Here is a 25248-nt window from a genome sequence, read left to right on the forward strand (position 1 = left end):
CCACTGGGCATACCAGTATCATAACCAAGTACTGTGGAAATTACAGTAAAACCTCTCCAGAGACACGCTAGCAATGACGTCATTTTTGTCTGCCATAGTTTATATTTAGACCATAGGATTTCATTCAACTTAAGGGTGGGCATGTTTGTTGAAGAAAGTTACATCAGAGTGTAAATGATGGAATGCCATAAGATTATAAGGTTATTAATTACCTAATGGATACAAATCTGATGATGCTGTGAAATATCTTAATATTGTTCAGTGAAGTACTGTGAAGGACAGTATGTTTTGATAGTTAAGAGAGTGTGTTGTAAAAGTTTTTATAAATTCCTTATTGTTCTGGCTTTTGTGTCAGGCTGTATAATCCCTCATATTAAGAAATAATTCAGTTTCTTTCTCATATTTAGTGTATGACTCCTAGGCCATTGGAAACACTCAATAGGTTTTTGGCTGCAACAGCATCTCTTCAGGGCTACTGAAATATTGCACTGTGTAAAAGTAAAACATTTGAGTAAAATGTATAGTTGTTGTATTGTAGTTAATTATGTTTATAAATAGATCAAGTACATTAAATACATAACGATGTATTATCATAGTACATTTCATTTAATTAAAAAGCTTTGTTTCATAAGGTATTTGACCAAAATCAGAGAGACCCACCAAGGACCCAAGACAACATAGGCTTGATCTGTTAATGTTATTGATTGTGGCCGAGCAAGGTTATGAATGGGTGGGGAATGATATAGAAAAATGTATCTCGTCATTTGCGTCAAATGGTCTTTATTCATGTTTTTCTTTCAAATTTTTAAAAAGAACAAGACACATAGGGAGCAAAATTAAACCAGTCAAGTTGGTTGTCTTAACTTGTGAATAATAAACTAAATTAGTAACTTACAAAAAATAAATGGAAATTCATTATAATATGAATAGGCTACATGGGAATAACAGTTATGTTTGCAAGTTGAAAGCCAATGAATTGGGCGTATATGTTTTACATGTTAAGCTGAGCAATGAATGGAATAGGAATTTCAATGTCAATCTGTTTGTCACTCACTGTCACAAAAGACTCAGCATTTCTGGTAATGTCCTGAAGGAACTCAGTGACCTTGGTGTGGATGGCATTAATACTCTGAATCATGGAGTCAATCCAAGACTGGATGTCAGCGTTGAGCTGCTCAATGGACATTTCAGCAAAGAGGTCGCGATATTCTCTGATAATTCTCTTGGCTTCCTCGATCTGCTGTGCAATATCAGACATGGCATGGGAGTCGATGGCTTCGCTGAAGACGTCACTCATCCACATGGTGAGTTTCTCCACATCCTGAGATTTCAGGGAGACAATGAGCTCTTCGGTTTTCTGCACGGTTAAGCGCAGGAATGCAGACAGCCTGCTCACAATATCCTCCAGAGGGACATCTCCGACTCTCTTCACAATGATGATCACCTGCTCCTGAATCTTCTCAATGGCAGCTATCAGGTCATCCAGGATTTCTCTCCCGCTGACCAGGTTGCTGGAGCCAGGAAGAGTGAATTTGATGTTTCTGATCAGTTCAAGGAGATCTGCACTGTGGGAGGCAAAGAATTCTGGAACCTTCTTGATAGCTTCCTCAACCAATTCAGCAAAGAATCTACTCAGTTTCTGGTAGGCCTCAAGACCGGACATCTTTCCCTCAAGTCCAGGCACCTGGAACTGGGTCTCTCTCAGGAACTTGATGGCAGCATCGAGCAAAACCTGAACATTCTTCTGGTACTGCCTGAGGACGAACATGACGCTGTCGGAGAGCTTATCTGTGATGGCTGTAAGGTCCATAGCTGCAATGTTTTCTGCAGCCCTCTTGTAGATGACCTTGCCCTGATCCGTGATCTGTTCTATGCTACCCTCAAGCCTGTCGGCTATCTTCTGGGGAGCAGACAGGATATCCTCCATGCAAACTGCTGACATGATCTCAGGCACCTTCGCCTTCACTACCAGGAGAATCTCAGTGGGAACCTCGATATTCCAGGTGGTCTGAATGTTCAGCTTCTCAGAGTTGATCACAGACATTTTCAGGGCCATGATCTCCACATCAGTGGTGGGTTCAGACTGCATGAGAGAATGAAAACAGAAACAGAAATAAGTGAGTGAAACAGCATTGTAACATGCTCTACATGGCTGTCATGAACACATTGCAAACAGTACTTATCAAGCCATTGAAATGTACACAAGTCTTACCGGGTATCTGCCGTAGAGTCTTCCTTTCACTTGGGCTGGTTTCTTGGCCTGCAGCTGAAGTCCTAGGAGTCCGGCATTTGGAGAAGACACAGAGATGATGAGGCCTTCCTGGGCATTTCCAAAGACCTCCTGGTTGACTTCCAGAGTCCAGAGGGTAGGGACATTGACCTTAGCTGTATTTGTGATGGAGGCATCCATACCGTCGCTATTGAGGCTGATGGTGCTGTCATGGCTGCCCTCAACACACATCGCTTCCAAATTCAGGATAGAGGCCAGTTTCAATCCATTGTTCCTGTTCAAGGTGGCGGTACCATCAATCTTGGCCTTCAGAGCATCAAACTCAGAGGTGGAGGAAGCGTCAAATCGGACAATGATGTCATCCTGATTGAGGACAGCAGCATTTGCCTTCACTGTCAGCACAGCTGTCTTCATGGAGAACTCGTAGGTCAGGTCACCAAAAACAGGGATCATGATGTTGCTCTGCATTTTGGGCAGAGTGATTTTTGGCAGGGTCAGCTTGCTAAGAGCAGATGGAACATGCATAGTAGGCATTGTGATGAGACTGAAGTCAGGCACGGGAATGGTGAAACCAGACACTTCAATATTCAGCACTGGAACTATGTATGCCGGAACAGTGAGAGTTTTGGGTAGCTCAATGTTGTATTTCTCGTACTCTGCCTTTGCCTGGTCAAATGAGGTAGAGAGAATGGCAACAGCCTTGTCCCTTCCAACTATCATGTTCTTGTTCAGACTTCTGGTGTGCTTGTTGATGGCATTGAAGATTGGCTCCATGTCAATGTCAATGGTGATCATCTCAGGGTTCTTCTTGTATGTGAGCTTGGTGTCCATGTCAAAGGTCTGCTGAGGTGTGGTCAAGAGCACACTCAAACCGGTGTCTTCCCACAGAGAGAACTCAGTCCTACCCATGAATTCTACAGCTCTCTTGGGAATGGAGATGGGCTCCATCAATGCATCAAGGTTCACTTCTCCATTGATCTGGGCGAAGACGTGGATTTCCTGCTCACCGTTGTCCATTGTGAAGTAGTGTGAGTATTTGTACTGGTTGAATCGTGCCAGTCCAGTCCAGCTAGCCTGCTGCACTCCAGAGTTGAGGGTAAAGGCTAAGTCATTCTGAAGATCAATCTTTCCAGTCAGCTTGAAGGGAAGCGCAACCTTGGTGTTTTCCTTGTTCTTGGTGTCAAACACAAACTCATAGGGTGTAGCGATGAAGTTGATTGAGTTGGAAATAATTCCCTCAACTTTGCCTACCAGCTCTGTGTTGCAGTAGGCAGTTACCTCAATTTTCAGATCCTGCACCTTAGCCTCTGCTTTCAGCTCAGCAACACTGCTCTTGATGAAGGGAGTTTTGGTCTCAGTGTTGGCTTCAATGATGATGTGACTGAAAATGCTGGCTTCAGCATTCACATTCTGCTTCATTTTCAGGTTGTTGGTGTCGGTTGCCCCAGTGAAGATCAGTTTGACAGTGTTGAGGTTCATTACAATCTGCATGTCATACTTGTGGGTTCCTTCATCGGAGTAATCCTGGATGGCAGATTTACCGTTACCCTCATTGGTAAGAGTCAGAGTGACAATGCCACCTTCCAGGAGAGCAACTGCCTTCTGGGTAATCGCAGCCTCGCTGAAGATGTTGAGAAATGGGAGGTTCACATTGTGGTTGTAGGTAGTCTCCAGTGTGGTAGAGACTCCATTCTCCATGTCGAAGAAGGCATTGCTAACCAGCTCGGCGGTGTAGGGCTCAGTTGTGGCCTTGGCATTGGTCTTGGAGGAAGCCTGGACTGATGTGCCGTAGAAGGCAACTGTTCCTTGGTGGTCCACGGAGAACTCCGTGTGCATGATCTTGATGTTCTCAGAGACAGACAGGTGGCTCATCTTGGGCACAGCAATGTCAACTTTGGCATCCAGGGTGTAGGCGAACAGATCAAAGGTAGAAGTGGCCTGAGATTTGAGGATAGCGTAGAACTCTGGTGTCACTTCGGTAGTTGTGGCATTCCGGAACTCAGCATTGGTGCTCATACTGTAGTCAGGTGAGATGACACTGAACTCTCCGTTGAGTTTTCCGAAACAGGGGACCCTGCTCAGTTCGATGACTTTCTGTTTCAGCTCCTCGGCGAATGTGTTATAATCAAAAGACCTGATCTTCTCGGTCAGTCTATCGAAATAGACACTGATGTTGTCTACCATTTGCTTGAAGTCAAAGGCATTCAGTTCATTTACAAACTCATTCACATGTGCCATGATTTTGTTCAGCACGGCTTGGATATCAATAGACTTAAGAGCATTGCTTGCTGACTGAATGTGTTCTCTGAGCTGGTAGGACTTCATGATTTCCACAACCTCATCCATGATGTTCTCAACCATCTTTTCAACCTCGTAATTGGACAGGATCTCTTCAATTTTGGTGCAAACAGCATTCATCTTGCCAGTGATGTCATTTCTCTTGATCCACCTCATAATAGTGTCCCTGATTGACTTCAGGACATTCATGATTTCTTCAGTGGGAATCTTGGCCATCAGTGTAGGAATGTGGCTTTCAATGGAATTGAGGAAGTCCTTCAGGTTCTGAATGAACAGGTTGACGTCGAAGCTCTCAACAACTTGTTTCAGTTCACCCACTTTCCCCTGGATCTTGGCTCTAATTTCGTATTTGGTGTCAATATCCAGCAGCAGGCCTTTGCTGTTTTCCATCGTCATCATCGTGGCAATTTTGACTTGTTCAATGACTGCAGGGAGATGCTCAACAAATGGCAGCTGAATGAAATGGCTGTCAACATTCTTCTCGTACTTCAGGGAACCAGAGATGGCGTATTCCTCGTTTTCACTGGCCTTGTTCAAGATGGTGGTGAAGACCGCTCCTGTCATCTCCATTCCCATCGTTTCAGCATTGTTCAAGGCGCTAAGCTCTTGGTTGAATTCATGGTTATTCAGTTTGGATGTCATCTTCATTGAGGCATACTGCTCCTGAGGAGTCAGACGACTGGTGATCTTGTTGTCCAGGTTGGTCTTGACATAGTCTCCATTTTCCAGCTGGAGGCTGGTGGAGGCCTTCCATTCGTGGGAGTGGGAGAAAGCCAGGGGCTCTGCCTTCAACAGGAACTGGTTGAACAGCTCAATGTTCTGAATTCCAAACATATTCGGAGTTCCGTTGGAGTTGAATAGAGCAGAAATGTCAACCATGAATGGCTCAGCGACAACGTTGACAGTGCTGTCCAAGTTCAGTGCTTGAGAGTTGATGCTAGCCACGCTGTTGAACTTGGTGGACAGACCAGCAATCTCGAGGTCAGCGGTGTGTGTCATCTGAGAGAGTGCATATTTTCCATTGGTGTTGCACTTAGCAGTGGTGGTCATGTCAGCAAAACTGATCTCATAAGTGTGCTTGAAATTGGCCTCTTCGGAAGAGACTCCCTTCAGGCTGCCGGTCAGTTCCATCTTGTAATCCTCTACCTTGAACATAGCCTCGTTGACAAAGTTAATCTCTGTGATCTTGAGGTCGTTTTTCACGTTCACAGCAACACCCAAGCGCTGAATGTCAACAGAGATGTCGTGCTTGTAGGTGTTCTCCTTGTTGAAGAAGTTCTCGGTCTTGGAGCGGAGGGCCAGGGATTTAAGCGTGAGAGTCAGGCTGTGTGTGTTCTCAGTCTCCATTTGATACAGTTCAGCAACCAGCTTGTTGGTGAGGGCCAGGCCGTCTTCATTCACCTTCAGGTTCACTCTGTTCATGGTGTTGGCATCGAAGAGATTGCCCTTGAAAATGCTGTTTAGGTAGACCTCAGAGCTTGCCACTTTCCCCTCCAAGTTGAGGTCGGCGGTGGTCTCCCCAAAGGCCCCCTTGGTATTGATGGACACATGGGCCCCGGTGGTATCGACTCCACCATTGAAGACATTCTCGAAGGTTATGGGGCTGCTTTGGGCGGTGGTGGTGGCACTTGTTGCTAGACCTTCCTGGTTCAGCGTCAGAGCAGCCTTGTGGAAGGCGCGGCTGCCGAGGACATTGACGGAAGCGTCTGCATTGATCTCCAGGCTGGCGGGGTTCAGGGCTCCGGAGAGCAGGGAGTAGGCACGATTCTCGGTATCATCAGCCTGGTTTTCTACCCTGATGATGGCTTCATCCCTGGAGGCGGTGAAGTCCACTTTGCTGCGGATCATTTTCTCTTCAGCCTTGGTCACAGAGTCGGACTGGATCGTCAGCTGGGCCTCTTTGTAGCTGATGCTGAACTTGGTGGTGTGCTTAATGGGGTCGTTGTTCAGGTTGGTGTTGGACTCAATCAGAAGCTGCTCATTAGCATAGCCGGCCTTGAGCTTGTTGACAATCTCCAGGATTGGGGAGTTCACCCTCAGTGTGGACTCGGCTCTGGCTTCTTTCTTCATGTGTTCGTAAGAGAAAGACTGGGAATAGGTGGTGCTGGCGGTCACGGATCCAAGGGTTACACTACCATCCATGTTAGCATCTCCAATGAGCATGTCAGAGGCCAGGGAGGCCTGCGAAGTGATGTCCAGGGATGTCTGCAGACCCAGAGGGCTGAAGACCTGAATCTTGTGGTTGCCTGTGGCTCTCACTTTGTCTGACATACTGACGGTTTCCATTACCTCAAAGCTGGTGTCAATGAGCTTGTGGCTCAGGGAACCATTCAAAATCGCATTCAGAGAGTCTTCTGGCATGTCAGTGATGAGGGCAGTTCCTGTAATGAGACAAAACAAGGGACATGAAGTCACTATAGTACACACAAGGTAAATCAGTCAAACTGACTCAAGGTAGGTTATATTGTATGATCTAATTTGAAGTTATTTTGTAACATGTTTCTTCCTTTCCAAACATGATAATATGGCAATCTGTAAAACTACTAAACATTTCTGATTTGGAAGTTCAATGAACTTTTGTTAAGGTTATAAAAATCAAAAAGGTTAAAAAAAAGTTAAGAGAAAAGGTTTACCTTCAGATGTGAAAGCGAGGAGTTCAATGGGACTGTCAGCCACCACCTTAAACTTGGCAATGTAGCTGGGGGTCTCCACAGAGTTGTTGCCACCGGAGACCATTCCCTCCCAGTTATAGTAGTTGCTGTTCACCTTAGCAGACACTTCAACCATTCCGAAGAGTGGCACAGTGAGCTTGTAGTCGTTGGGGATGGAGAAGGTGGGGACCTGGACCTCCTTGGAGGCAAGCTCCAAACCGACCTGGGGCACGGACAGATGTGGGGTGGTCAGCATGGCAGGGATCCTCAGCTCCTCAGATGACTTTCCTCCGAATGGCATAGGGATGGTGATGGTGACACGGTCCTTGTTGAACTGGTATTTGAATGTGCTCTCACTGTTGAAGGAATGAAATAATGCAAATAGTTTGTTACTATCAGACTATGATACTGGACACTGACATCACATAGAAAATTACTAGGCTCTATAAAAAAGAGACCCCAAAAAGAGTTTACTGCTTTCAGATGTACTTACGATTTCAGGAACAGTCTTTCAGGCATTGCGGGCATCGCCAACTCTGGCATGTTGTCCTTCAGTGTCTCAACCATGGGAACATCAAAGGTGATCTTGTCCATCCAAATGTTGACGGCCTGTTAAAAAACTATTTTGTTATGCGTTGATCTGCCACCATTGGTTTGACTTCATTGGAAGAATAAAACATGGAAAGAATTGAGGAGACTGTACGAAAAGGATTTGGGTGTTGTCTTACCTCAAGAGATTTGGTGAAGATGTGACGCATTTTCATGTCGGTCTTGACCACCTGCTTGTCCAGGATGTCCTCAGAGAGCTGCTTCAGCCATGCCTGGAGGGCTTCGGTATGAGGGATGAGCTTTTGGATCTCAGAGCCCATGTCGGACACCAGCTGAACCTCAACCTTGTTCTCATCTAAAAGGAAAACATGTTGTATTATTAGTACATTCAACTTTGAACCTTATGTCCATTGCATACTAGTCAAATAATCATACCACATAAAGATAGACCTCCTCCCTACACAATGGTGTGTTATGAATTTGTAGAATAAGCGTACCGTATTTGAAGATGACTCCCTGAATGGAGGTGGTCTCAGGGAGCTTGATGTCGCTCCTGAGCTCCAGGGTGAGTTCCTCTGCACTCTTCATAGTGGCAGTGATAGCTGCGTCAGTCTTGAGGGCAGGGACAACCAGCTGGACCTGCAGCATACTGTCGCTCATGGCCTCAAGCCTGGAGGAAAGAAAACCATCAGAATCTCTTTGTGATTCAATTCATTTCCAACATGTGCTGATCTATGAAGACATGCACCAATGAATGTGGCTAAAGTGGAGGGCATTTGCGTTTACTTACTTGGCGCGGCCAATTAGAGACAGCTGAGGGATGTTCTTCTTGGTGATGTCGATGGTGATGGACTTTCCATTGGCTCTGCTGTCGGTGAGACCAATCCTGATTCCAGCCTCCACATCATAGTCGGGGATCTGGATGTTGGTGGTCAGGATGTTCCTGTTCCTGTTGTATTTCATGGTGGCGGTGGCCTCAGTGGGTTTAGCACCTAGACAAGGAGGAAGAGAGTGAGTTGATTTTAACCACTGATTCACACCAAACAGTATGAACCATGGGAAATGTAGTGCTTGGACAGATGTTCCTACCCTCCGCTCTCAGTGTCATCCTCACGGTGTCAACCTTCTGGCGTCCCTCCTTTCCCTCGCTGAGGAGGTCATAGGCGAAGGTGGCGGTGTACTCAGAGACCTCGCCAGTGGGCTCGATATCAAGAGCAAACCTAGAACAGAGAGACTGTTGTTCAGTATGATGCTAGTTTGATCTTCAAATATGGTGCATTAGCAATATCCTTCCATAAACACATCCAGACTCCCTCAAATGTTGTACTTACTTAGTCTCTCCATTGAGAGGGAAATAAGGAGCAGCAGCGTTGTCACCAGCTAAGTTGTAACGGACGGTGGTGCAGTACTTCACTCCAGAGAAGAGAGGGCTGCAGTTCACAACGTTGGTCCTGCCCTCATTCATGGGGGGGATCAGAGTAGCCTGACCAGAGGTAACTGTCAGAATTCTGTTGCTGTTGTTGAAGAAGTGCAAAATAACAAAAATTAATAACAAATCATGTGACTTTTGATACATTTACTCAATTGAAAATGAGATTTTTTTTTTTTTATGTACCTGACTCTGAAGAGCTGGGTGGAGCCCTGAGGAGCAGGGATACCCAGCTTGATCTGGTTCTGCTCCATGGTGATCTTGGCGTTGACGGCGCTTTCGTGGTACATGTTGGTGTGCATCTCCACAACGGAGCTGGTAAACTCGGGGATGTGGACTCCCATCTGGGTCACAAACTCCACTCCCACAGAGGGCATGAAGGACACTTCCTGCTGTTAAAAGATAGCAGTGAGAGGCACATTAGAAAACTCTTGTATATAAATGCCTTCATTATTATAAATGTTTCATATATTATTATTACAAATGTTTATTACAAATGCTTGAGAATTTTTATAAATTTCTACAAACAATTCGATACAAATGTATTAATAGTATGAAAACTACTGTTACTGAAAACTCAACAAAAAATGGAATTAGAATCTTGTGAAAGAATGTTGATTGAGTGCAGGAAGATAGCAGAGAACAGAGAGTGAGATATTTACCATGTTGCGGTGAAAGCGGAGGCCTCCCTTAGCTCCAGGAGCAAAGGTACCGGACAGAGAGAACTTCAGAGGGAAGCCAGAGGCAGTTGACAGGGAAAACTTGTTGTCCATGAAGATGTAATGGGCGAACACTTCATTGTCAGTGCCTGCCACCATCTTCTGCATGAACTAAACCCAGGAAGAAATGTAATCAATGTCATAACAATTAATATATATAAAATATACCATTCAGCAGATGCTGTTATCAAAAGCGACTTAAAAGTCATACATTCTTGAAAAATGTTATAAACATTAAATTGTTCTTAGCAGGAAATAAAACAAGAGGGTTCTTCACACTTGGAGGTACACATATATGTAAACATGTGAATTACCTGCATGGGCATGTCCTTGAGGAGGATCTCAGCGTACATGGCTGCGTATTGTGCAATGCCCTTCAGCTCGCTGCCCTTGATGTATCCAAGCTCAGTTCCCATGATCCTCAGATAGGCCATGGCTTCAGGGGACTCCTGAGCCTGCAGATCCTTTGCCAGCTTGTTGAAGTTGCGGATAATCTCCCTCATGATGTTCTCTGGGACCTGAAGAAAATATTTGAGAAGAGTTAACAACGACAATAGTAACACAAACTGAATGCAGGGAGTAATAACTTTTTTTTTTACAAGATGTGTGGTAATCACCTTTGTTTTCTCATTCTTCAATGGGGCAGCGAAGTTCTTCAGAACCTCGTTCACCTGGTCTGGCATCTTGTCTCCGGCCCAGTACATAGCCTTGGATACGGTGTCAGGGAAGAACCCGCTCTTTCCGAACAGAGCCTCAATGGTTGGCTCAAAGTCTTTTCCCTCCATGCCAATCTATAGACAAAAAAACAAACAACAAACAGTCAATGCAATGTAGAGTGGATATAACAAAATCACACTACAAACCTATTATTATGGGTTACTAGACATAAAAACATCTTTCTGTTATTACATACCTCCCACATGTCCATGTTATAGCCGAAAGCCTTTAGGGTAGTCTCAAGCATGATCTCCTTGGGCAGTTGGCTGGTGGGATCAAAGATCATGTTTCCTTGCATGCTGGTCTTCATGTTGTTCATGGCAGCATCCATCTTGTAGTTGCGAGACATAGTAGTGTAGTCACCATGAGTGGTTGCAATGGTAGGGTCAGCGAGGACATCAAGGATCTTTTCGCCCAGCCTGGAGATTAGGATTACAGAATATTAAAGATCAGTACTAACACTAGATACTTAACTTTTTTGTAAAATATTATGACAGTCTGTTTCAGATGATATTTATACATACTTTATAGTCTCAGGGTCATTGGAGTGGATGATGTTGTAGATGTGAGAGGTCACGAAGGCCTTGACCTGCGCATTCTGCTCCTGGACGTCTGGTTTCTGCTCCTGCATCGACGCCTTCAGTATTTTCTTCACCAACTCCAAGTCACTTGCCTCAGGTGTCCTCATCAGAATCAGGTAGGCTGCCAGTCTCTTCTGCACAGCACCCTTAGCGTATGAGCTCACCCTGTGGAGGTTAGATCGCACCTGGAAAGGAAAAACAAAATGGCAGCTAATTAGTCAATGTATTCTTGAATGGAGAATGTGTGCCACAGTATAGCAGTGCATGGCCCTTATTCATAAAGTCTCAGAGTAGGAGTGCTGATATAGGATCAGCTTGTCTATTTAGATCATAAAGAAAAACATTATATAGGGACCTGATCCTAGATCAGCACTCCTACACTCCTTTTTATTCCTTCAAGTTCATTTTGGAGTTTGTATATAGTTTACCTCATCGGTCACAGACATGCGCCTGAAGGCCTGGATGGCAGCGAGCTGGACCTGCAGGGTTGTGGTGGGCTGTCTCATGCACTTCAGCAGGGTGGTCTTCACGGTAGCGTCGGCGGCCTCCATGGCTTCTCCTATGTTTCCAATAATCTGGAGTCCATTACAAATAAAGAGAGAGTCAGATAAGCAGTCAAAGAAGTCAAGCTTTCCATGTCATGTGATTAGGTGGGAAGAAGAATCTAAATAGTTGAGCAACAGGTGACAACATACCCTCAGGGTCAGGAAGGTCAGCTCCTTTTCTCCAGCACAATCAGCACCCAAAAGGGAGGCAAGGAACTCAGACACAGCAACGATCTCGGGGGTGACTTTGCCCTCAGCCTGATAGAGCCTAGTAACACAAAACAAGAGGGTGGCAATGAACATTTGGACCATAATGTTTATGAAACTAAATTGAAACCGTCAGTCATTGTCTATCAGTCAATAACCAAGTAGAGTATACATTTTGAACTTACTTTCTGACGACATTGCCTAAAGCAAACATGATGGGCTTGCTCTGTTTGTACTGAGCCATGCTGAGCATGTCTTTGACAAGGAGGCGGGAGGGGTTGGGCAGGAGTCCCAGGGCATAGACGGCGGCGTCGACTTCCATAGCTTCAGGTTTGAAGGTCCTGAGGTGCTGGAGCATGGCACTGCTACACTCAGGGGTACCGCACTGGGCCAGGGCCTGCCAGGTCAGGGCGTCCGATACGGACACCATCTCAGGGACGGCAGGGCTCATAGTCTCACCCTTCAGTCCCCGGAGCTCAGACACGAGTCTCTGGAAGGTGCTGGCGCGCTGGTGGCCCTGGTTGGTCTCGGACAGGAAGCTCAGTTCCCTCAGGGTGGCAAGAGCAGCATCTGCTGTCTGGATGGCAGCTTTGTCCTCAGCAGCCTCCATGGGTAGACCTTTGAGGTTGGCCTCATCTTTAGAGAGTAAGATAGAAGACATTTAGTTTTAAAGGTCATTCTGTAAAGGCCATCTGGTACAGTACACATTCTGTTTATAATTTGGGTAAAAGACCAATTTTGTCCAGTTTTTTTAATTTTTTTAAAGGTTGAATAGTAAAGGGAACAAAAAAATGAAATTCTTACTGTGGTTGAAAACTCTTTCGTTGATCTTGCTAGTCTCCAGGAGAGTCAAAGTCTGTTTGACCAGTGTTGACACTCCATACTCAGTCCTGCATTTAGGAAGAGGATTGAAGAACATGTGACGAATTTTAAACTGGCCAGGATAAAATCTGGGCTAAAATCATTGCAGACTCAGTATTCTATTCATAGGATTAAACAGATTTGAAGTTGTCTGGATTTACTGGTGGGAGAAAGGCAGGAAGATGTGCTTCTCAGTACAGGATCCAGCAGTCATGTGCTTCTTCTGGTTGTCAAACTTGTAGTTGCAAGTCTGGGTGCTGCTGATCAGCTTGGACAGTGGGTATTGCTGTTGACAGGGAAGTACAATTAAACACTTTGTCAGGAACAATAATCATGATGGGTTTATGGTGTAAATCAAGGTTCCCCAACTGACGTGATTTTATTTGTCCCCCCAAGTAAAAAAATAAATAAAATAAATAAAATAAAATCTGTTATATATTTTTTAATTGTTGGACATAAAAGACTAAAAACACAAGCAAAACAGCTCCAAGTGATTTTAATTTGGGAAATCTTTCCAACAATAATAGAGAGATATATGTGAATGTATACAAATGTAAGCAATGATGATGTTTTAGTCAAATATTTGAATCTGTTTGAGCTTCTTGCGGTAAATTTGCAGTCTACAAATTATTTGCAATTATGTTCGGGCCCCGTGACCATCCGCTCAAGAAACAAATTGGCCCGCGGCTGAATCTATGATATGATATTCTATTAAAATGTAATGCTTAGTCGAAGAATGACCAAATGTTTTTTTGTAACTGATCGCCATAAAGTTCTCTTTTTGCACGTTCCCCCCCCCCCCTCTTACCATGCCAGAGATGATAGCCAGGGGGCTGGTGTGGTCCCTCTGGGCAATGAAGCGGTCGCATTTGGACAGGTCCCTGGTGACGGTCACGTCAGTGGCGATGTCTTCTTTGGAGTTGACAGCGAAGTTGGTGCCACAGACTCCATGAAGGGTGGCCTGAACGTTGAGAGTTTTTGTTAAAGTAAATGACGAACATACATCCATTTTGATTATTAAGTTAACACAATATACTTCGGTTTCTGTGATTCCTTGTCACATGACTGGTACCAAGAAGGATATTTACAGATTATAGATCTAGAATGGTCAACTCAATAAGATAGACCACAGATGGACACACAAAGTTTTGAGATGAAGCTATTAAGGACTTTGACCTGCAGCTTTATCTATGGTGCAGTCATTCTAGGTAGTCATTCTAACAACTTGTTGTTTGGTATTTATCACCCTAGATAGCGGCATCTTATCTGTTTATTATGTCATTTGTATCTTGATACATCACAAACAAAATCAAATTGCCTTGATGACCCAGACCTATATGGACCTGATGACTGTTATGTCACGTCACCGACTAATTGGCTGTGAGCTGGCAGGTGAGGAAATTGCCTTGGTCAGCTCTTACCATGTCCTTGTTCTTCTCTTCCTCCAAAGCAGGCACGATAAGGGCTGAGACAATTCCCCTCTTGATGTTTAAGATGGTGGTGGTCTCATCCTCCTCAGGGAAGAGTTTCACACCTGTCTGTCCCTCAACTATGACCTTCAGGGGGTTCCTGGACAATAAAGGAGTGATCATCTTATTACGTATACTCTTATTCTGAAATGAAAAGGAATCTCCACACATTCAGGATCAATGCACAATTGATTTTCTATTTATTTACGTTGAGCTTTCGGTAGTCAAACTTTCATCAAAGCGAACTAAGTATACTCGTATTCTATCATCAAGGGTTATCAAGCAATAGTGATAACGTACTTCGCCATGGCAGCCTGGAAAGCCTCAGCACCAGCAGCGGGCGCGAACACAGCGGAACCCTCTGTGTTGACGTGGATGACCTCGCTCAGGGAGCACTCTGGGGTGCGCAGGATGAAACTGCATGTTTGGGGCACATCAATTTCGACCTGTGAGAAGAAGGAGAAAAGGAACGGTCAGAGGACTGTCCCTTTAATGTCCCCTTCTGTAAGGGAGGAATGGAAGTTGAGTGAGAGCACGGAAGAGTTGCTGGAGGGCTCTGGGCTCAGCTGTCTGTCACGTACCTTGCAGGTTACTTTAGGGCCATTCTTGAGGTTGGTAGCTCCATTTACGCCGTTAAGGGTCTCGGCTTCATACTGGTACAGAAATCTTCTGAAGTTCTTGAACCTCTTTGCCACTAAAAATAAGGGGGCATAAATTACTAACGTTGCAATTACAGTTATTAGCAAAAGGGAGCAATACGTAGGGACATGTTATGAAAGACATCTAATCTCTAGTGAGATAAGGAGTTCTGGACTCTACCTTTCGCATGATAAAATTGATTGTGTTGACTTTTGGCAAGTCAACATGACACTGATCGATGATCTCATCATAGAGTTCAAAGTCACACATTTCAGCTAAGACCAGTGCAAATTGAGTAGACCTAGGTGAAGTAATGTTCCCGAGAACCGTTGTGAGTACTAGACTACAAGGAGTTGAAACAAAGATTTGCCTATTCCTCTATAGTGATAACTTCTCACAAAATCACTCTCCTTTTTTGTTTGATATCCTGTTTTGGGTTCTGATGACGTCAGAATTAGTGTACGTAAATTATCAGAATTTTACCAGAGAAAAAGCTAAGCATAAGTTTTGTCCCATCCTGTTCATTCACTCTTTTTAAATGTTTGCAAATTAAGTATAGTCTATAGGCTAATTCACAAAAATTCCATATCATAGATGTATTGACACAACTCGCTTAGCATCTTACTCTGGAAAACCATGTAGCTATTTTCATTGTAATCCTGGGGTGAAACTAAATAGCTACAGACAGTAGCTAGCTAGCAAAGTCAACCGATAGTGAATGGTGATATCATCATAAAAGTTCAAAGTCACACATTTCAGCTGACCAGTGCACATTCAGTAGGCCTAGGTGAATTTTAGCAATGATCCCTAGAGTTGTTGTGATTAGGCTACAAGGAGTAAACGTTATAATAAAGATTTGCTTATTCCACTATGGTTTTCGAGTGGAGTCTGGAAGAATACATATTTTCATTGTAATCCTGAGGTGAAACAAAATCCCCTGAAGCTTGATTCCTAGCTAGCTAGCAATATGGTTGTTTCTCCTCTCTTCTCGTTGACATTTTGCAACTAACTTGTTGAAAACCCATTTTTCCCTAGAGACCATTATATACTGGAAGAGTACCGTCATCTAACATTTAAATAAATAAAAATAAAAACTTACAGAGACAAGTTGGAGATTGTCCCTCAGAATTCCCAATATCTTGCTCTGTGAATAATGAAAATAAAAAAGGATTAGGAAAAAAGTTGAAATACCAGTGCACAGAACATCATCCATTACAGCAATTGCCTGTCTGTAAAATGTATTCAGAGTATCTGCATATTTTCATTATATATATAGGCCTATATGTCAATGACAATTTAAAAAAGTGTAAGTAAGCTACCCAGAATTAGTTATATTGTCTCTTGTTAAATGTAGACCTATTTCAACACAACTGGATGCTTGCCGCACAAAACTACCAAAAAGTTGTGTAGAGAATGGAAAAGCATGTATTAAAAATGGACCTCAAAAACAATGTGTAAATTGCGCTGTACTTACGGGCCAAGGCATAGGTGCCTAGCAGCAGCAGAAGGCAGAGCTTAGTATCCCCCATGATGGGTTGGAAGAAGCTCTGTAAGCCTTCGGGATAGAAGAGGAGGACTCTTCACTCTTTCAGTAAAGATTGATTCCTCTGCTTTGGCTCTCTGCTTTTATAGTTCTCACAACCCTCTTTCAGAGATCCAGTACTGCCAGAGTGCCGCCCTGGTTCCAGAGTTCAGGCAGTCCTTGTGGCAGGGCAAAGGTAGGCCTAACTCATTTCACAAACACTCCCAAGACTTGTCAGTCAGCACTGGACTTGATTGGACTCTCTGATTGTATTAGATTAGCTTTTTATTATTATCATTTTTATTTGATTTACAAACTAAGGTTTTTCATGCTTTAGAAACAAGTGATTGAAGTAAGGGGTTGTAAAATAAACCTGTGTGTTTTTTTTAAACATTGTCACTGGTGCTCAAGCACTGTAGCACATTATTTATCATTATTACATGGGATTTACTGTACACCTGTTCTGATATTTGTGTTGTATCAATTCATGTGGTCAGATGAGATTGGTTACCAGCAAGTCACTCAGAACATGCCTAATAACATGAATGATCTACTCTACCAACCAAAATAGGTTAGTTGAATGGATAAACATAATTGAAAAAAAGTTGTATTTCAGTAATTTGTTTGCTGTATGCTTAATTATACTTCCCTGAAATTCTATCTACAAGACCCTGAATGCTATTTTTCCGACTGAAAATCATATGTACACGTTTATAATGGACAGAAGTGTAAACAGAGGCCTTGTAATATGTACAACATAAGGCAACAGTAACACAACCACATTTCAGTTGATTAATATAGCGCCCCCCCTGGGCCAATCAAAGGTATTTTGTAAATGCCGGATCTTTATGGCAAGATGAATCATTTACCCAAGTTTAGTTAAAATCAGGCCAGTGGTGTCTGACATATCGTGTGTGACTAACGTATGGATGGACGGAGACGGATCCATAGTTCCCCCTTTCGCCTCCATAAAGAAATCTATGAACCTCTTTGATCAGGATTCCCACAGAAGTGCACTCAGTCAGCGGGATGATATTGGCTAGAGTGAGAAGATAACTTCATCAGGCAGACGAACATAATGTGAAGTTGCATAAGTCCTTAAAAGAGTAACCTCAGGACTGCAGAACACTATTATGTACAGAAAATGTTTTGAGTGAACATTTAAGGCTTCATAGATAGCAGTCATAATTCTAAAAAGCAGGTTAAGAGAAAAAGTAGTCAAAGAAAACTGACTCTCAGTGCTTCAGTGTGCACACTTATTTACCTTCAATGGCTAAATCAACTTGGATAGAAATCATTTGAATTAAATCTAAAAATGTAAAGAAATACACAGTAAATCAATGTTTATTAACTTACTTCACAGTTGATTTATTGGCAAATTGAAAACTAGAGGCGATCAAGTTTGTGCTGATACAAAGCTGTTTTATTTACTGGTACTCCTTTAGGCATGAACAATGATTACATGACTGATTAGGCGACATTAACAATAGGTTTATGCCTACCTTAAGCGTTTAAAATAGACCAGGGAGCTCAGAAAGGGGGACACAGAAGGGACATACTGTTGGTCCCATACAGACTAGGGTTGAACATGGGTTGTAGGCCTCATTTTGAATTCAAATGTTTTATGCCGTTCATTTGTGTTGGCATGAACACTTTGCACAACTGCTGTTGTGGTAACACTTGAAAAATGTTCCTCCCCCCTCCTAGCACCCCTCCTCCCAAAAACCCCCACCAACAACAAATAAACAAACAAACAAAACAACATCAGAACAAACACACAACAACACAACTACCAACACAGTGGTGTAAAGTACTTAAGTAAAAATACTTTAAAGTATTACTTAAGTGGTTTTTTGGGGTATCTGTACTTTACTATTTATATTTTTGACAACTTTTACTTTTACATTTATTTTCTTTAGCAATGTACTTTTTACTTCATACATTTTCCCTGACACCCAAAAGTAATCGTTACATTTTGAATGCATTGTAGGACAGGAAAATGGTCCATTCACACACTTATCAAGAGAACATCCCTGGTCATCCCTACTGCCTCTGATCTGATGGACTCACTGAACATACATGCTTCGTTTGTAAATTATGTCTGAGTGTTGGAGTGTGCCCCTGAATATACGTACATTTAAAAAACAAGAAAATAGTGCTGTCCAGTTTGCTTAATATAAGGAATTGGAAATATTTTAGATTTTTACTTTTGATACTTAAGTATATTTAAAAACAAATACTTTTAGACTTTTACCCAAGTAGTATTTTTCTGGGTGACTTTACTTTTACTCAAGTATGACTTTTGGGTACTTTTTTCACCACTGTATCTACATGCATTTTTGCAAGGACGTAGCATTGGGCTCAATCACTTTCTTAAAACCACAAACTCTGACGACCCCTGGTGGCATTTTCTAAATGACCCATAATATTGTATGCTGCCTGTTATATCTAGCTTAGCTGTAGAAGAACGCACATCTGCACGGTTTCACATTATACAGTGGCTTGTGAAAGGATTCACCCCCTTGGCATTTTTCCTATTTCCTATTTTCCTTACAACCTGGAATTAAAATGTATTTTTGGGGGGTTTGTGTCATTTGATTTACACAACATGCCTACCACTTTGAAGATGCAAAATATTTTTTCTTGTGAAACAAACAAGAAATAATACCAAAAAACCCCGAAAACTTGAGCTTGCATTACTATTCACCCCCCCCCAAAAGTAAATACTTTGTAGAGCCACCTTTTGCAGCAATTACAACTGCAAGTCTCTTGGGGTATGTCTCTATACGCTTGGCACATCTAGCCACTGGGATGTTTGCCCATTCTTCAAGGCAAAACTGCTCCAGCTCCTTCAAGTTGGATGGGTTCCGCTGGTGTACAGCAATCTTTAAGTCATACCACAGATTCTCAATTGGATTGAGGTCTGGGCTTTGACTAGGCCATTCCAAGACATTTAAATGTTTCCCCTTAAACCTCTCGAGTGTTGCTTTAGTAGTATGCTTAGGGTCATTGTCCTGCTGGAAGGTGAACCTCCGTCCCAGTCTCAAATCTCTGGAAGACTGAAACAGGTTTCCCTCAAGAATTTCCCTGTATTTAGCACTATCAAGCATTCCTTCAATTCTGACCAGTATCCCATTCCCTGCCGATGAAAAACATCCCCACAGCATGATGCTGCTACCACCATGCTTCACTGTGGGGATGGTGTTCTCGGGGTGATGAGAGGTGTTGGGTTTGTGCCAGAAATATTGTTTTCCTTGACGGCCAAAAAGCTGAATTTTAGTCTCATCTGACCAAAGTACCTTCTTCCATATGTTTGGGGAGTCTCCTACATGCCTTTTGGTGAACACCAAACGTGTTTGCTTATTTTTTTCTTTAAGCAATGGCTTTTTTTCTGGCCACTCTTCCGTAAAAGCTCAGCTCTGTGGAGTGTACGGCTTAAAGTGGTCCTATGGACAGATACTCCAATCTCCGCTGTGGAGCTTTGCAGCTCCTTCAGGGTTATCTTTGGTCTCTTTGTTGCCTCTCTGATTAATACCCTCCTTGCCTGATCCGTGAGTTTTGGTGGGCGGCCCTGTCTTGGCAGGTTTGTTGTGGTGCCATATTCTTTCCATGTTTTAATAATGGATTTAAATTGTGCTCCGTGGGATGTTCAAAGTTTGGGATATTTTTTATAACCCAACCCTGATCTGTACTTCTCCACAACTTTGTCCTTGACCTGTTTGTAGAGCTCCTTGGTCTTCATGGTGCCGCTTGCTTGGTGGTGCCCCTTGCTTAATGGTGTTGCAGACTCTGGGGCCTTTCAGAACAGGTGTATACATACACTGAGATCATGTGACAGATCATGTGACAGATCATGTGACACTTAGAATGCACACAGGTGGACTTTATTTAACTAATTATGTGACTTCTGAAGGTAATTGGTTGCACAGATCTTATTTAGGGGCTTCATAGCAAAGGGGGTGTATGTACGCACCAGTTTTCGGTTTTTGATTTTTTTGAATATTTTGAAACAAGTAATATTTTTCATTTCACTTCACCAATTTGGACTATTTTGTGTATGTCCATTACATGAAATCCAAATAAAATCCATTTAAATTACAGGTTGTAATAGAACCAAATAGAAAAAACGCCAAGGGGGATGAATACTTTTGCAAGGCACTGTATATCACTCTCTCGTTTAATGACACGTGCCACTCATTCTCACAACCCATTTATCCGTAAAGCAGCACACTGTCGTAAACCATAACGTACAGCACGTCGTACCATACATAACATCCCCCCCCCCCCTTTCCAAAACCAGGGACTGGTACCATATATAAAAATGTCCATAGGAAAAGAACCTAGAGTGATACCTGAAAGAAACATTAACCCTTTAACAGAAGAGGTAAACAACGACTCTCCAAACTAGCCAGCTCAGTCCATTAACCTGGAGGTTGACTAAGACACCTAACGGAGCTAAGTTTAAAAGGCATGCGTGTGTATCTGAACACGCCAGCATGTGTATCTGAACACGCCAGCATGTGTATCTGAACACGCCAGCATGTGTATCTGAACACGCCAGCATGTGTGACAATGGCCGTGAGGTCTCTGCTGGCTGGGTGGAAGGGCACCTGAAGATAACCCTGACGCAGGTCGAGCTTCGTGAAGACCCTGGAGCCATGAAATTGTGCGGTCAGCTCCTCAGCTATAGCCAAGGGGTACTTATCTGGGACAACAACCCTGTTCAGAGCACGGAGAACCACACAGGTCCGTATTCCACCTGACTTGGCCAATTCTGTTGCCATGTGCAGGTAACTTGGTGGATAGCCGACCCACTGTCATCTCTCAGTGTGAACCCCAAGCCTGTGAAGCGGTCGAGGCCCAGGAGGTTGGCACCCCATTTTGAAACGTGAATGATGGCAGATGCTTGGGACCTGAAGGGTGCCTGCAATGTCTATCTTGGATCTACCATACCCACACAGGGCAGTGGTAGGTGACTGAAAAACTTGTAAGTGGCAAGGTTGAGCAACGACACCGCAGCGCTAGTATCCAGTAGCAAAGGCAAACCCACCTCGCCCAGCTGGACAGTACATGTCTTGAATGACACATGGTTGGTGGAGACGGTTTGGATTTCAGTGTGTTCATGTTGAGAGTGAGATGAAAATAAGGGCCTGTTCTGAGTGTGGCTAAAAGCTGGGGCAGAACGACACACTTTTGCAAAATTATTGTATTTTGAACAGTTCTTGCATATTTTCCCATGGGCTGGGCAGTTTGAAGCCCTTGAATTGTGAGAGCTAGCCCCACAGTTGCCACAGCTATTTCTGTTTGTTTGTCTGTGTGCCTGCTGCACGGGCATGCTGGTGTCTGTGTCCATGCAGCTATCTATGTAGGAGTGCGTGCACAGCGCGTGATCGTTGTAGTGCGCATGCTCGGGCTGAAGTTGCTGTGTGAATGGCTGGGGGCAGAGTGTATACTGCAGAGCTGTCTGTCAGCATTGTAGAGCATTTCAAAGCCGCTTCAACCTGGAATACTATTTGAATAGCTCCATCAAGTTGTAAATTATTTGATTCCAAAAGCTGTTTCTCCCGCCTTGTCTTTTCACATAACGTCCCCTCTATCATCTGATCTCGTCCTGAAGTGTCCCATAGATACCCTCAGATTAGCCACGTAGCTTTGAATGGACTCACCCGGCCATTGATGTCTTTTCTGTATCCGGTAGTGTTGGAGGAGCACTCGCTCTTTCCCCGCAAAGTGGTTCAGTAGGAGGCTGACTGCATGGAACATTCCATAGCTTCGAGATAAGTGTTAAAACTATCAAGCCAGTTATTCCACGGGAATGGAGGTTCACCAGGCACGGCGAGGAATGGTGCTGGCGTCGTTGCCAATATTATATCTAGTTTAGCTGTAGAAGAACGCACATCTGCACGGTTTCACATTGTACATCACTCTCTCTCTTAATGACATATGCCACTCATTCTCACAACCCATTCTTCTGTAAAGCAGCACACTGTACCATACATAACACTACCCTCATAAAGTGCTTTTCGGATTCAAAACTATAAGTCCTACAAACACATGCATAGTACTTTCAGAAAGGTAAGAACTATGGGATTCTGATATAGGTGTCAGAAACAATGTGACTACTGCCATATGTCCACCAGATGCACATGCGTTTTGCCATGTGTTGTTTTTGCCCGCATTTTCTGTACTTGGTGCACATGTGCTTCACAAGGCTGCAGAACGGTTTGCAGCGAGGATAAGCCCTGTTTAACCAAAGCTAACAATTAGAACAAATGAAAGTTATTCTCCTGTCGACCTAATGGTTTCATAAACTGCCAGAGCTACCAACAGACTAACGTGCACAAGGGCACATTACAACAATTAATCTAGTTTGTTTCTATTCTGTCACTATCAACATCAATAAATTGAACTGGTTGTTCCCATATAGAGTACTGATTTTAAATCACTAGCTTGCCCTGCATGATGGCATCCTTCTAGCTTCGCCAGTGAGTTGTACTCCCCACAAATGAGAGGCTTTTAAATACTCAAGACCGAGTGTTAGGGCCTGAGGAAAGTATGGCATTCATTCAGATTAAATATGGAAACTTGAAATGTGTCCTCCCCATATTCAGTTATATTTTCAGTTTTATTACCAAAATTAAAACTATACTAAATATATTCACGTCACCCAATAATTTATAAAAACACACTGTTTTGCAACAAAGGTCTACAGTAGCCTCAACAGTACTCTGTAGGGAAGCACTATGGTGTGGGTGGAGGACAGCTACTTTCCGTCATCCTCTGGGTACATTGACTTCAATACAAACCTAGGAGGCTCATGGTTCTCACCCCCTTCCATTGACTTACCCAGTAATTATGACAACTTCTGGAGGACATCCTCCAAACTATCAGAGGTCTTGTAGCATGAACTGACATATCAATTTACATTTGACATTTTAATCATTTAGCAGACGCTTTTATCCAGACCGACTTACAGTAGTGAGTGGATACATTTTCATACTTTTTGTTAATTCTCTGATCCAATCAAAGGATCAGAGAATGAATCTAGTACTGAAAGCATACGCTACAGCTAGCTAGCACTGCAGTGCATAAAATGTGGTGAGTAGTTGACTCAAAGAGAGAGAAAGACAATAGTTGAACAGTTTTTAACAAATGTATTTATTTAAAAAGGAGAAGCAAGGTTAAAAGAGAGAGAGAGACAGCTATGTTAAGTTGTATTTTTTTCACTTTGCTAGTGAATGGAACTAGCTAGCTTAGCGTGCTCAAACAGAGAGGGATGCTATGTTAGCTAGCTGGTGTAACGTCTGCTTCCAACTCACACTCTAATACACTTAGAGCCCCTGAATGCAGCTCACTTTCCAGCTCACACTCACACATATAGATCCTCTGAATGCAGCTCACTCTCCAGATCCCAATCACCCGAATTCTGATGACCTGTTCACACACCTGAATGTCATTAACACACACTATTTATTTCAGTTCTTTGCACCCCTTCTTTGTGAGGTATTGTTTGTCTTTGACACACTTCTCTTCGGAGTGCTGTTTTTCCCATAATTTACTCCTCCAGTGTATGATATTTTTGGCCTGTCTCACTAACGACGCCTTTTGCGTATTCCCTGCCTGTACTTTAGCCTATCGGATTTCCTGTTATTTACCTATTGCCTGATCTCACGGACGACGTTACTAGCCTTTTCCCTGCCTGTACTGTTGCCTTTTGGACCCCCTGTGTATGACCTGCTGCCTGCCCCTGGACCCAGCTACCTGCCTCCTCCTGTGGTCCTTTACATTAAACACCTGCTGCGCCCTGTGCTTGAAACCAGCTCTCTGTCTCCCTCGTGTTCATTACAGCTGGCTATGGCTCTCCAACAATAGCTATGTTGACTTGGGCGGTCGGTTTTACAGTTCATTAAATGTTTGTTTTGATACTCAGTGTTGGAGGTTGTGACAACGTGTCCAAACTGTTTCCGTGCACTGTTCATGCAATGGTTGCGCTGGTTGTATTTATAAGAGCCCTTGTGTGTTTTTTGTCTGCGTCCACATTTTGTTATAGTACAGCCTTATTCTAAAATTGATTAAATTTTTAAAAAAATCCTCATTAATCTACACACAATACCCCATAATGACAAAGTGAAAAAAAGTTTTAGACATTTTGCAAATGTATTAAAAATACAAAAACGTATTTACATAAGTATTCAGACCATTTGCTATGAGACTCAAAATTGAGCTCAGGTGCATCCTGTTTCTATTGATCATCCTTGAGATGTTTTTACAAATTGATTGGTGTCCACTTGTGGTAAATCCAATTGATTGGACATGGTTTGGAAAGGCACACATCTGTCTATATAGGGTCTCACAGTTGACATTGCATATCAGAGCAAAAACCAAGCTATGAGGTCAAAGGAATTGTCCGTAGAGCTCCGAGACAGGATTGTTTCGAGGCACAGATCTGGGGAAGGGTACCAAAATATTTCTGCTTCATTGAAGGTCCCCAAGAACACAGTGGCCTCCATCATTCTTAAGTTGAAGAAGTTTGGAACCACCAAGACTCTTCCTAGAGCTGGCCAAACTGAGCAATCAGGGGAAGAGGGCCTAGGTCAGGGAGGTGACCAAGAAGCCGATGGTCACTCTGACAGAGCTCCAGAGTTCCTCTGTGGAGATGGGAGAACCTTCCAGAAGGAAAACCATCTCTGCAACACTCCACCAATCAGGCCTTTATGGTAGAGTGGCCAGACGGAAGCCACTCTTCAGTAAAAGGCACATGACAGCCCGCTTGGAGTTTGCCAAAAGGCACCTAAAGACAGACAATAAGAAACAAGATTATCTGGTCTAAT

General features: G+C 43.3%; 1 protein-coding gene across 1 annotated transcript; it reads right to left on the reverse strand.

Moving 5' to 3' along the window:
• Positions 1-755: 755 nt before the first annotated feature.
• On the reverse strand, positions 756-16439 carry LOC120024204 (apolipoprotein B-100-like). The gene is made up of 26 exons (XM_038968389.1): positions 16370-16439; positions 15995-16039; positions 14838-14950; positions 14557-14702; positions 14209-14356; positions 13596-13748; positions 12949-13073; positions 12731-12816; positions 12112-12562; positions 11870-11987; positions 11603-11749; positions 11118-11359; positions 10790-11012; positions 10494-10667; positions 10191-10394; positions 9820-9987; positions 9344-9549; positions 9060-9242; positions 8818-8948; positions 8519-8720; positions 8226-8398; positions 7908-8083; positions 7673-7788; positions 7162-7535; positions 2213-6909; positions 756-2083 (listed from the first exon to the last, which is right to left on the reverse strand). The coding sequence occupies exons 1-26, from the start codon at positions 16422-16424 to the stop codon at positions 992-994; spliced, it is 9948 nt and encodes a 3315-aa protein (XP_038824317.1). The 5' UTR covers positions 16425-16439; the 3' UTR covers positions 756-991.
• Between the last annotated feature and the right edge of the window lie 8809 nt (positions 16440-25248).

Source organism: Salvelinus namaycush, chromosome 29 (genome assembly GCF_016432855.1).
Source record: "Salvelinus namaycush isolate Seneca chromosome 29, SaNama_1.0, whole genome shotgun sequence".
Taxonomy (NCBI): Eukaryota; Metazoa; Chordata; class Actinopteri; order Salmoniformes; family Salmonidae; genus Salvelinus; species Salvelinus namaycush.

What these genes read in the sequence shown, in the direction of transcription:
- LOC120024204 (XM_038968389.1), bottom strand. Translation starts at nt 16,424, where the DNA reads ATGGGGGATACTAAGCTCTGCCTTCTGCTGCTGCTAGGCACCTATGCC. An exon ending in GCCCTAAAGTAACCTGCAAG is followed by an intron (nt 14,703 to 14,837) that starts GTACGTGACAGA and finishes TTCTTCTCACAG; the next exon opens with GTCGAAATTGATGTGCCCCA. An exon ending in ACCCAGCTCTTCAGAGTCAG is followed by an intron (nt 9,243 to 9,343) that starts GTACATAAAAAA and finishes CTTCAACAACAG; the next exon opens with CAACAGAATTCTGACAGTTA.